The sequence below is a fragment of the Hypanus sabinus genome, chromosome 2 (assembly GCF_030144855.1).
Source record: "Hypanus sabinus isolate sHypSab1 chromosome 2, sHypSab1.hap1, whole genome shotgun sequence".
Lineage (NCBI taxonomy): Eukaryota > Metazoa > Chordata > Chondrichthyes > Myliobatiformes > Dasyatidae > Hypanus > Hypanus sabinus.
In genome coordinates, this window is record NC_082707.1 from 161,770,755 (window position 1) to 161,783,037 (window position 12,283).

Here is a 12,283-nt window from a genome sequence, read left to right on the forward strand (position 1 = left end):
TTTATCTTCTGTTACAAATGCAGAAATTGCTTCATAATCTTCAAGTCATCATTCATTGCTAATGTGTTATCTTGAGGAATAATATGATTCATATTGATGTGCCAACTATTAAATAAATGTAAATTTATTCTGTACAATCCAATTACTTGCAGATTGATATAACTGCAAGAAATTGGATTGTTTTAATTAAAGCTCCTAGGCATAACCTGAGTGGTTAGAATTGCATGAAAAATTCATGGACAGTAGAAAAAGTGAGATGAATCTCAAGTTAGGCTACCATTTTTTTGAATGTCGTGAGGTGTCAGAAATAATTTTGTTAAAATCTTGATTCTTAGAAAATTTTTGGAGCAAATTTGACTTTTCTTAATAGGAACATTGATTTTCTTAGTTTAAGTCCAGCTTTAATTGGGAACAAATATCCTATGGTATGTAACACTACTAACTGACTGTATCCAATCCAATATATGTTTTCCAAGTTCTGTTTTTGTCATGGATTCTTACATTTCCCTACTGGTGATGTTAGACTTACTGATCTATAAGTTCCAGCCTTTGACTTCACCTATCTTTCATTCCCAAATAGCGCCTCATAACCAATTCCTGCCTAATATCCTTGTAGTTCTTTATGTTGAGGATGAGGAATCTGATTCTAATACTTAATATCTTAGTTTCAACTGAATATATTCTGTTTCATGATTTTCTGAGACCAATCAGAAAATCTTTGCAATTAAAATAATTTCCGTAAGACCACAAGACATAGGAGCAGAATTAGGCCATCTGGGCTATCAAGTCTGCTCCACCATTCAATTATGGTTGATCCTTTTTCCTATCTCCTCCTCAATCCCAGTTCCCAGCCTTCTCCCCATAACCTTTGATGCTATGTCCAATCAAGAACCTATTTATCTCTGCCTTAAAAACACCCAATAACCTGGCTTCCATAGCTGCATGTGGCAATAAATTCCACAAACTCACCACCCTTTGGCTAAAGAAATTACTCCACATCTGTTTTGAAAGGGTGCCCTTTTGTCCGGAGGCTGTGCCCTCTCATCCCAGACTCTCTCACCATGGGAAACATTCTTTCCACATCTACTTGGTCTAGGCCTTTCAACATTTGAAAGGTTTCAATGAGACTCCCCCCCCCCCCCCCAAATCCTTCTAAATTCCAGCAAGTACAGACCCAGAGCTATCAAATGTTCCTCGTATGATAACCCTTTTGTTCCTGGAATCATCCTTGTGAACCTCCTCTGGACCTTCTCCAATGCCAGCAGATCTTTTCCAAGATGAGCGGCCCAAAACTGTTCACAATACTCAAGGTGAGGCCTCACCAGTGCCTCATAAAGCCTCAGCATCACATCCTTGCTCTTGTATTCCAGACCTCTTGAAATGAACGCTATCATGGCATTTGCCTTCCTCACCACCGACTCAAACTGCTAGTTAACCTTTAGGGTGTTCTGCACAAGGACTCCCAAGTCCCTTTGCATTTCAGATTCCTGGATTCTCTGTTTAGAAAATAGTCTGCACAATTATTTCTACTACCAAAGTGCATGACCATGCATTTTCCAACATGAAAATTTCCTTCTTCACTAACAACCTCCTTTCCCCCGTTTCTCCTGTCCTTACATACTGAGTACACCTGGATGGTCAATTTGCATTGGTCACCTACAGATATGCCTCTGTATTACCAATAGTATCAGAAATGCTTATATTTATTTGCACGTTGTTTAACAGCCTTGCTCTGAATGCTCCACACATCAGGCACAATCATTTAGACTTTCCTTTTTAGCATTGTGTCCTCTCTTATTTGCACTCTATTTGGCTCTCACCTTTCTCTCTCTCCCCCCCTTCCAAATTTGCTGCTGCTTTTGCTGTCTTTCATTTTTGACCTTGCCCTCTATCATTCTGCCCAAGTTACCTTCCCTGCCTTGCCTGCTTATGTTTGCCCTGATAGTAACAGCAAAATCCTCCCCAAGTGACAGCATTGCTCCTTGTTGTGACCAGGTGTACCTTATCAAATTTGTACAAGACATACCTTTCCCAAAACTGGTTCCAGTGTCACCTACCTTCCCCAGAATTAGTCCCAAGGTCCTGGGAATCAGAATCCTTCCTATACATAGTTATCCAATATCTTCCTGTTTGGAGTATTCCTGAGATGACTGTCTTCAAGGTCCTACTTTGTAACTTTGCACCTAATTTCTGCTATTCAGCTTGTAGGACCTCATCCTTATATTTAACCTATGTGATTCATACAGATATGTACTCAACAACAAGCAGTTCAACCTCCCCACTCCAAGGTGTCCTGCTGTTACTGTTAAATATTCTTGACCTGCAGCACCTCCAATGGGTACTGCAGCAGGTAGGCAAGATATCTTTAATATATATTGATGTACACATAAAGCTTTTAACTCCACCATTCAGTTAAGTCTATGGAATATCTTCCTCAAGTACCATATTCAGAATGGTACTGAAAATATTGAATCCATGCAGTGGGAGCATATAGAAGTTTAAATTGAGGAAATTGTCTACCTGCTGACCCTACTGGGCACCTGCACATCTACGTAAATGTCTAAAGTTCCCACGTTGACTTTCTCTCTGATTCCACAAAGCTTTGATCCTGAGGAAATCAGTAAGAAGTAAGAAATACTTTCTGTATGACGTTCTGATATTGTCCTCCTACGCTGATGTAATAAATACAAAGTAAGCTGAAGGAACAGCACCTCATTTTCCATTGAGGTGTGCTGCAGCCCTTGGAACTGAATACGGAGTTCAACAAGTTCCCATAAGCAGCCTCTCCAGTTTGTCAGAACCAACCAGTTGCAATATGAGATCATCCTGTAGTTATAACTCAACAGCTTTCTCTACAGATGCTGCCTGATTTTGTAGGGTTTTCCAGCATTCTCTTTTGTGTCTCTTGTGTTTCAGTTTTCGAGCAACTGTTGTATTCATCAATATGCAGTTCCAATATTTTCTTCTTTTCTCTCCCTAACCACCTTCATTCATCTATAATGTGGACACCACCAAAAGCATTTTGCCACCTGCCCAACCCAGACATTTCCTCCCCTGCACCTTATTCTTCTCTGCAATTTAAAATGCATACGTTTTCTCAATTTTCCACACCTGAACTGAAATGTTAATTCTTGATTCTTTCACCACTTGTGCTGCCAGATCTGCTGAATATTTACAGCAACTTTTGTTTTTATTAGCAAAGCAGTAGTTGTACCTCACATAGCTCTCTTTAAATGTTTTCTGAGGTCAACAATATTTTATCATTATTAAAATCTAAATTGCAGGTATTATAGTAAATATTTAAGGTGTGGATGCTGTTAACTAGTGTAGTAGGCAAGTGTGTGATTCGATTATGTTAAGATTTCAAAGGTTTTAATGGCATTCAGCAGTATTTAGAGTTTCAGGCATGAAGGTAGCTTCACAGATCAGCTGGAAGCTTTAAAATTCATGCAGATAGCAGGAATCGGTTGTTCTTCCTGGTGTATTCTGATCCACTTGCTTTGCATGAATTGAAAGATGTTACAATTGATTATTAGTAAATCGTGTATTGCATCATTTTATTTTTGGGTAATCTATTAAAGCCATCAAAGCAATTTGCAGAGGATTTTTGTCATGTTAATCTAACCAGTTCAAATACCTCATTATAAATGGTTTGTATGCTGTACACACAACTGATCTTTCAATGTATTCTCATCAACTTGAGGACAACTTTCTTAAAAGAGAATTGTAAAAATAATTAACTGGCTTCAGACACTTATTCAATAATGAAGTAGCTGGATATTAGAAAGGTAGGCAAAAAATTGAAATGGGTAATAATAACATGGGAGTGAGACTTGAATGGAGTGTGTTGTAGTAATTGGAATTGAGATGGAAGGTCACCCTTAATGGAGCTGCAAGGTGCAGATAGTTTTTTTTATTTAATTGTGAATCTCTTACCAAATTGAAATTCATATCAGTAATAATTTTGCTGTCTATTTGAACACAGTACCATCTACAATGATGCTATAGAATGTTTGCTAAAGTATGTGCTTCAGTATTAATTTCCTTAAAACTCACCAGTTCCCAATAACCAAAACATATTGATTGTATTTGGTAGCTTTTGTTATAATAAAACTGAGGTGCATGCTCTGTTGAGTTCTTTTGAAAGCTCTTGATTATTTGATGCTACTGACAAAGGAAGATCATACTATCCACCCTCTGATCTTACCTTCTACTCCCCAAAATTTGTATCCTAAAACTATAAAAACCTTGAGGTCTTCAGATGTTGTAAATCAGAAATATAAGCAGAAAATATTGGAGACACTCTATGGAGAAAGTGAACGTTTCAAGTCCAGGACCTTCCAGCAGTAGATTGCAGCCCAACAGGTCACAGCTGTTCAAGTATCCAAGTAAATGTAATTATTGCACAACAATGAAAGCAGTTTTTTTTATTAAAGCACATGGGAACATCACAGTGAACTTTCCTTTGGGCTGAAAAGTGACCTCTCCCAACTCGGCGCAAAACGTAGGAAGAGCTCAGCAGGACAAGCAACCTCTGTGGAAGTAAATAAACAGTCGATGTTTTCATCAGGACTGTTTATTCATTTCTATAGACACTGTCTGACCTGCTGAGTTCCTCTAGCATGTTGCACTGGATTTCTACCCCTTGCAGAATTTGTGGGTGTTACCCGCAGAATTTTCTGTGTTTATGCTCTCCCCACTCAGCTTTTTCTCTCTTTGCTAGACTTGTAATCAAATTCCCATTAATTTCATGACTTTAAATTTGCTAATTAATTTGTCTCTCCTATTGCTAGTTCATTGGCAGCTTTCTTTTTGTTAAAATACTTCAGTAGAAGCTCAGAACTAATTTCTAAATTGATATCACATGAACTTGCAAAAATTGAGAAAATGCTGATCATTTGACAATTTATATTTCATCTTTGTCGTAATAGTGAAAAAAACTGAAGATGCATTTTAAGATTTACGATTTATGTACGTCTTGATTTTGCTGAAGTCTATTTGACTACTATTTCTACCAGTAGGAAAACTGCCCCGAAAAAAAATCTGTAAAACAAGCATTCCATGGTTTTATAAAACATGTAAAACTATCTATGGATCAGAAAACAAGAACTTTACAAAATATATGTCAAATTGCTTTGCTTTGTTTGATAAAGTCGGAGTTATTTGTCTACCAGATAGGAAGTATCACCTTGAACAAAACTAGTGTAATAGTAGAAACACATGTTGGGTTATAACATCAATTACAGTTTAAGTTATTGGTTGACATGATTAAACATAAAAGAAAATGATTTTCCTTCTTCCGGGTACCACTCTAATGTTACAATCTTTGGTGAAAGAACAGTTGGGAATACAATTCTCTAGTACTAGTGTCAAAAAGATCTCCCCTGCAGTCAGTGAATGATATACAGTAGTGTTACAACAGTGTTCTCTAAAGGCAGGAGACAAACAAAAAAGGTTTAACTCTTTCTGTTACTTCTCACAGGATGGAATGACCAGATTTCCAAGGGGCACTCATTGACAACTATTTTCTCAAGTAATGTTTTAGGTAGCTCTGATTTTACGTTAAATGCACTTTTGAAAATAATCATATTTTGTAAAGATAATGAAAAGTCAGATACTTGGATTTTTGAAATGTAACTGGATAAATTCCTAGCAGTTGTCAAATTGAGTTTTGGCTCATTCATGAACATTAGATGTCAATCTTTTTTACATAGAGTTGGTTTAGTTGATATAATTAATTTGTAATATGGTATGTAATTTTTAAATTAGTTTCTTCAGTATATTTCAATTAGTTGTAAAACTAAATAGAACATAGAACATACGTAAGTCAGTACAGCACAGGAACAGGCCATTCGGCTCATAGTGTTGTGTCAACCCTATTAAATTAGCAACCAAATGGCCAACTAAACTAATCTCTTCAGCCTGCACAATGCCCATATCCTTCCATTCCCTTCATATTCATGTGCCTATCTAAAAGTCTCTTAAAATTCCCTTTACCACCACCCCCATTCCAGGCACCCATCACTCTGTGTTTAAAAAACTGTTTATATTGTTTTTATTTAATAAGTACTATACTTTATTGCAAAGGAGATGAAATGTAAGGATAGAGATGTCTTACTGCAGCAACACAAGGCATTCCTGAGACTGCACCTGAGCTATTGCCTTTACTTTCAATAAGCTTACTTAGGGGGGGATGTACTTCTATTTGAGAGCTCAGAAGAGGTTTGTTAGTTTTATTTCTGATATGGGGAGGCTCTGTGTGTGACGATTAATGCTGCTGCCACACTGCTTCAGTGATGGAGTAACCTTTTTCTGAGTACATTCTCCTTGTAGCTGCACAAGTTTGCCTCAGAGCTGTATTTTCCTCCGACATAAAGGAATGGCAGTCAGTTAATTGGCTTCTGTGAATTATATGTAGGAAGTTGGTAGAGTAATTGGGGTGATTTTATTTAAATGTAATATAGCACAGGTCACAGGGAAATGGGGGGTGAATTTGGGCAGAAATTCCCAGAGTTAATATGGACTTAATGGTGCAACAAAACATGACAATATGGAAAAAAAATTGAAATGAGGCTGATTTCTAGTTGTCGTCAGAGGAGCCGTTGAGCAGTTTGAAAGAATGGGAGCTGATTTTATTAGGAAAGGAAAAGATACAATCACAATTTAGTCATTAGGATTGTGAAGTTATCAGCATGATAAATCCCTAAGTAATTTTTCTTAAGTAGTTTAGGTTGGTGAGGTAGTTGTTGTGTGTAGCAATAGCTGGATTGTAAAGGTCAAATTGCAGAGCTGGTGTTAATGCAATAATAAATGAAAAACAACATGGTTATGAATTTCAAGTTCAAATTGAAAGTAAATTTATTATAAAGTGTGTATAGTTACCATATACTACTATTAGATACATGGATTATGACCAAAGAAAAAATGGCTGAAGTCACTTTTCCCTTTAGTGCAAGGGAGTTTATTAGGTGCATAAAAATTAGTGAAAAACAAAATGCCAATATTTACAAAATGATATCTACAGGAAAACACAATAATAGCTCTGGAGTTATTTTGTCCAGTGTGAACTCCCTACCTTTCTCTCTCATAATGAGGGATAAGGGCTCCTTTTTGATAGGCACAGGCACATACAATCTTTAATTACCAATAAAGTTAACTTAAAATTACACATGATGCACCCCACAATGTAGTTACAACAATATTACAAAACAAACAGAAGTATCTACCTTAAATACAGTATACAAACAACATCTAAAGGAATGGAATATTCTATCGTGTATAGTGGGAAAAGGCACCGTAAAGTCAACCCTTCTGCTCAGGTTAGGATCTAGTGGAGGCCACATGACTGCCGGGAAGCTGCAGCAGAACGCTCCACACAATCATACGCTTGCAGTCGAGTACAAAGGAAGAAGGAAATCAAACCAAACCTTAGTGTTTGACTCTGATCGCATGCACCAATCAGAGGGAAACCAGTGGGTCGAATCTGAGGATATACGGGGAAGACACGGAAGTGCGTACACTCAGCGCAATGACAGCAGAACGACAGAGTGTGTGTGTGTGTGTGTGTGTGTGTGTGTGTGTGTGTGTGTGTGTGTGTGTGTGTGTGTGTGTGTGTGTGTGTGGTATTTAGGCATTTATGGGGAAAAGGGAATATAATGGAATTTTATGAAAAAATAGACATAGACTGATAAAGATTGACAAAAAAGCATTGTACAAAAGAAGAGAAACTGTAAATGAAAATAATACCATGAACATGAGTTGCAAAGAGTCCTTGAAAGTGAGTCTGTGCCTCAGTTCATAATAGTACTGGATAAAGTTATCCTCGCTGGTTCAGGAGCATGGTAGTTGTAGGGTAACAACTGTTCCTGAGCCTACTGTATGGAACTTAAGTCTTCCTTACCTCTGGCCCGATGGTAGTTGTGAGGAGAGGACATGACCTGATTGTGGGGCTCTTAGGTGATGCATGCTGCTTTCTTGTGGCAGCTCTCCATGTAAATGAATTCGTACTGGGGAGGGTTTGCCTGTGATAAACTGGGCTCTATCCACCACTTTCTGCAGCTTTTTCCATTTGTGGGTGTTAGTGATTCCATACCAGGCGGTGTTGTAACCAATTAGGATACTCTCCGCCATACACAGAGAATGCTGGAGGAACTCTGCTAGTCAGGCAACATCTAAGGAGGGGAATAAAGAAATAATGTTGACTCCAGCATCTGCAGAATATCTTGTGTTTAGAATACACTCTGCTGTGAATCTGTAGAGGTTTGTTGAAGTTTTTCGTGATATGCCTGAAGTACACAAACTTCTAAGCAAGTGGAGACACCATTGTGCCCTCTTCATGATGACACTTGTGGGCAGGTCCCAGGACAGATCCTCTGATCCGATAACACCAAGGAATTTAAAGCTACCGAAATTCTCCACTTCCATTCCCCTAAGGAAGACTCTCATGAACCTCTGGTATTGCTGATGCTAAATTATAGGTTTTTGTGGTGGTACCACTCAAGTAGATTTTCAATCTCCCTTCCAACTTAACCATGGCATTAACTATGGCAAGTATAAAGTGAGTAGAGTAAGACACTAAACACAAATCCCCCTGTGTATTTGCACATGAGTGCGCAGGAGATGGTGTTGCCAATCCATCCTAATTGGAGTTTGCTCATGAGGAAATTGAGAATCCATTTGCACAGGGAGATGCCAAGGCCCAGATTCTGGAGCTTAATGATGATGCTTCCACATCGGCCTCAGAGGGTCTTCCGAGTCTGTGGTAGTTCATGAAGGTGCCTCCAAGTTCTGTCAGTCAAAGTGAGCATAAAAGGCATTGAGCTCATCTGGGAGTGAAACCATTGCCATTTATGTTGCTTGGTTTTACTTTGTAGAGGTGATCACATTTAAACCCTGTCACTGATTCAAATTTAGTTCAGAATTCACACTTTGCACATGAGATGGCATTCTGGAGGTCATACCTGGTCTTCTTCTACTTCCCTGGATCACCGGTTCTAAATGGTATTGATGTAGCTCTCAGCAGATTGCAAATCACTTGATTTATCCTAAACATGAGAAAGTCTGTAGATGCTGGAAATTTAAAGCGACAAAGTGCTGAAGGAACTCAGCAGGTCAGGCACCCTCAGTGAAAGTGAATAAACAGTCGACATTTTAGGCCAAGGCCCTCTTCAGGACTGAAAAGGAAGGAGAAAGATGTCAGAATAAAAAAAAGGGGGGGGGGAGAGGAAAGAGACTAGCTGGAGGTTTATAGGTGAAGCAAGATAGATGGAAAGAACAAGAGCTTGAAAAGAAAAACATGATTCATGAACTGAACAGTAATATGACAATGAAAATTTGCATTTCTAATCATTTGCTTAAGATTCATCTGTAGTTACTTTTAAGCAATTATGTCCAAGATATGGACAGGAATTCATAACACAGGAGAAAGTTGAGGTTTTCAAATGATTTGCCTTATCTCATATGTACATTTGTCTTAGAATCAGCTCTCTCAAGCATTGAATGGATTGTCAGAAAAGGCAAAGGAGGCCAAAGAATTCTTGGCACTGCTGAGGAGCATGGTGCAACAAATTCAGGTATGAATTTAACAACTGAAATGAAACTTTATTTAACTTCACTGTTTGAAGTGGATCATGTCTTTATTCAATTTATGTTTGCTTGGAATTTTGATTAATATGTTAATATTTTACCAGATATAAAGTGCACTTGGAAGTAAATGTTTTGGTGTAGCTTTGATTGCATTTGGTCAAGGCTGTCCCTTTTTTGGTAAGTTAGCTATGGACTGGAAGTTAAATTTAGTTGATAAACAGAAAAAGATGCAAAGGAGCTCACTGATTTCAGCCAAAATATTATAGATTCCTCTGTTCCCTGGCTTTGCAGTACAATGATCAAATAGTCTACACACTTTAGGAAACTTGTAGTTTCAACACTATAATAGCCATCTCCCCTCTCCACTCTCAGTCCCATTACAGGGTTTTGACTAAATATCAGTTATTCCTCCACCAGAAACTCAACCCGCTAAGTTTCTGCAACAGCTTGTTACTCCAATACTTGTAGCTTCTCTGTCCCCATTTGTCACCCTCCAGTCCCAATCCTTACTGCCTATGTTCCCATTTCTGTCCTCTGCAAACTCTTGCAACTCCCTTTAGTTTAATTCTTTCTCTCCCTGTTTCCTTCTCTCTATTTCTAAGTATTGTTTTGGAATGTTAATTACTGTTGCTTCATTGACTCTTTGATTGCTTGGCCCTCTGCCATGCTATCATCTCTTACCTTCTTTAACATAACTGATTTTGCTGCTCTCCTGATTTTGCATTTTGCTTATGGCTGATTTTACCCTTAGTATTAGTAAGATTGAAAACAAAGAAGTGAAATACAAAATTAATGTTTCTCAAAGAATGATAGTCTGAATATATGTGATTTCTTGTATTTCAGATAGCAATGATTTTCTGAAATATATATTACAACAATCCATTGTTGGATGTGATATTTTGTATTTGAATTTAGCTGATTATCTGAATAATTCATTGCATTTGCTGTGTACAGGAAAACAGTGTCGAGTTTGAAGCTTGTCTTGTTGCTCAATGCGATGCTCTCATTGAAGCTCTGAACAGAAGGAAGTGTCAGTTGCTTTCACGAGTAACCAAAGAACATGAACACAAACTCAAGGTTTGTCCTATTGCTACAGTATTCCTTCCATTCTAGTATTACTGTCGTGATAACATTGCTACAATTTTCAAAAAGGTATATGTTCTGTCAATGTGAATATTATATTACATCAATGTAATTTAAATGTTCCTTTAATTTGTGATCTTGATATCTTTATTACTATTGTCAACAGACATGTGAATTCCTTTACTTTATTCTGCTGCTATATATACGCTTAAGTCAAACAATGATCTTACAATGATGTTACAAAATAGTGCCTGTGAACCATGCAATGTGTTGTGGTTTGCTTACAAAATTTCTACCAGTGGAGATAACTTTATTCAACTTCACACACCCCATCACTGTGTACTGTTCACACAACCTTTTGCTCATTTTCAAGGATTCCTCATCTCATGTTCTCTATATTAATTGCTTGCTTGCTTGCTTGCTTGCTTATTTATTTATTTGTTTATTTATTTATTTATTCATTCCTTTTGTATTTCCAGTTTGTTGTTCTTTGTACATTGGTTGTTGTCCTTTCTGTTGGGAGCAGTCTTTCATTGATTCTAATATGTTCTTGGATTTACTATGTATGCCCACAAGAAAACAAATCTCGAGGTTGTATGTGGTGACATATATCTATGTTAATAATATATTTACTTTCAAGTTTGAAAATGATTTTGGGATCAGTGGCAAGTGACTTAATTACAGCTAAACAAAGCAGACTGCAGATGCAGTGGTCAAATCAACACGTACAAACACGCTGGAGGAACTCAGCAGGTCGGGCAGCATCCGTGGAAATGAGCAGTCAACATTTCGGGTGGAGACCCTTCATCAGGACTGAAGAAAGAGGGGGCAGGGGCCCCATAAAGAAGGTAGGGGGGAGGGTGGGAAGGAGAAGGTCAGTAGGTGCCAAGTGAAAAACCAGTAAGGGGAAAGATCAAGGGGTGGGGGAGGGGATGCAGGGAGGAGATAGGCAGGAAAGGTAAAGAAGGAATGTAAGGGGAAAGCACTGTGGGTAGTAGAAGGCGGCAGAATCATGAGAGAGGTGATAGGCAGCTATAAGAGGAGGCAGAGTGAAAGTGGGATGGTGGAAGGGAGGGGGAGGGAATTACTGGAGTTGGAGAATTCGATGTTCATACCATCTCGGAGGGCTTTCAAATCTGGAACAGCATCGTGGAAGTTCATGCTAGGATCCTGCAGCTGCTTTTGAATACGGTCAATGTGAATGAGTACTTTGTTCAAAAATCCTAGCAAAATTAGAAAATTGTAACTCAACATGCAGTTGTACAGGTGCTTTGCATCACTTCTTATATCTCTGGTCTCATTTTCATTGTCTACCATGTCCTGGAGAACTTGAAGTATCTCCTCAAGGTGCTTGTTGACAGGCTTCACTGCTTCTGTCCTTGCACTCCACCTGGTTTTGGACTCTGACTTAACAAGTCAAGTCAAGTCAAGTCACTTTTATTGTCATTTCGACCATAACTGCTGGTACAATGCATAGTAAAAATCAGACAATGTTTTTCAGGACCATGGTGTTACATGACACAGTACAAAAACTAGACTTAGACCTACAAAGGATTGCATAAAGTACACAAAAACAGTGCAGGCATTACAATAAATAATAAACAGGACAGTAGGG

General features: G+C 38.2%; 1 protein-coding gene across 2 annotated transcripts in view; it reads left to right on the forward strand.

Annotated features, from left to right (window-relative positions):
- trim9 (tripartite motif containing 9) overlaps nucleotides 1-12,283 on the forward strand; it is a 56,284-nt gene that overhangs the window by 14,536 nt on the left and 29,465 nt on the right. For both annotated transcript variants that reach the window (XM_059990543.1, XM_059990550.1), the window contains exons 2-3: nucleotides 9,477-9,572; nucleotides 10,540-10,662. In XM_059990543.1, the coding sequence (XP_059846526.1) occupies nucleotides 9,477-9,572; nucleotides 10,540-10,662 (219 nt within the window). The remainder of the gene's footprint in view (nucleotides 1-9,476; nucleotides 9,573-10,539; nucleotides 10,663-12,283) is intronic.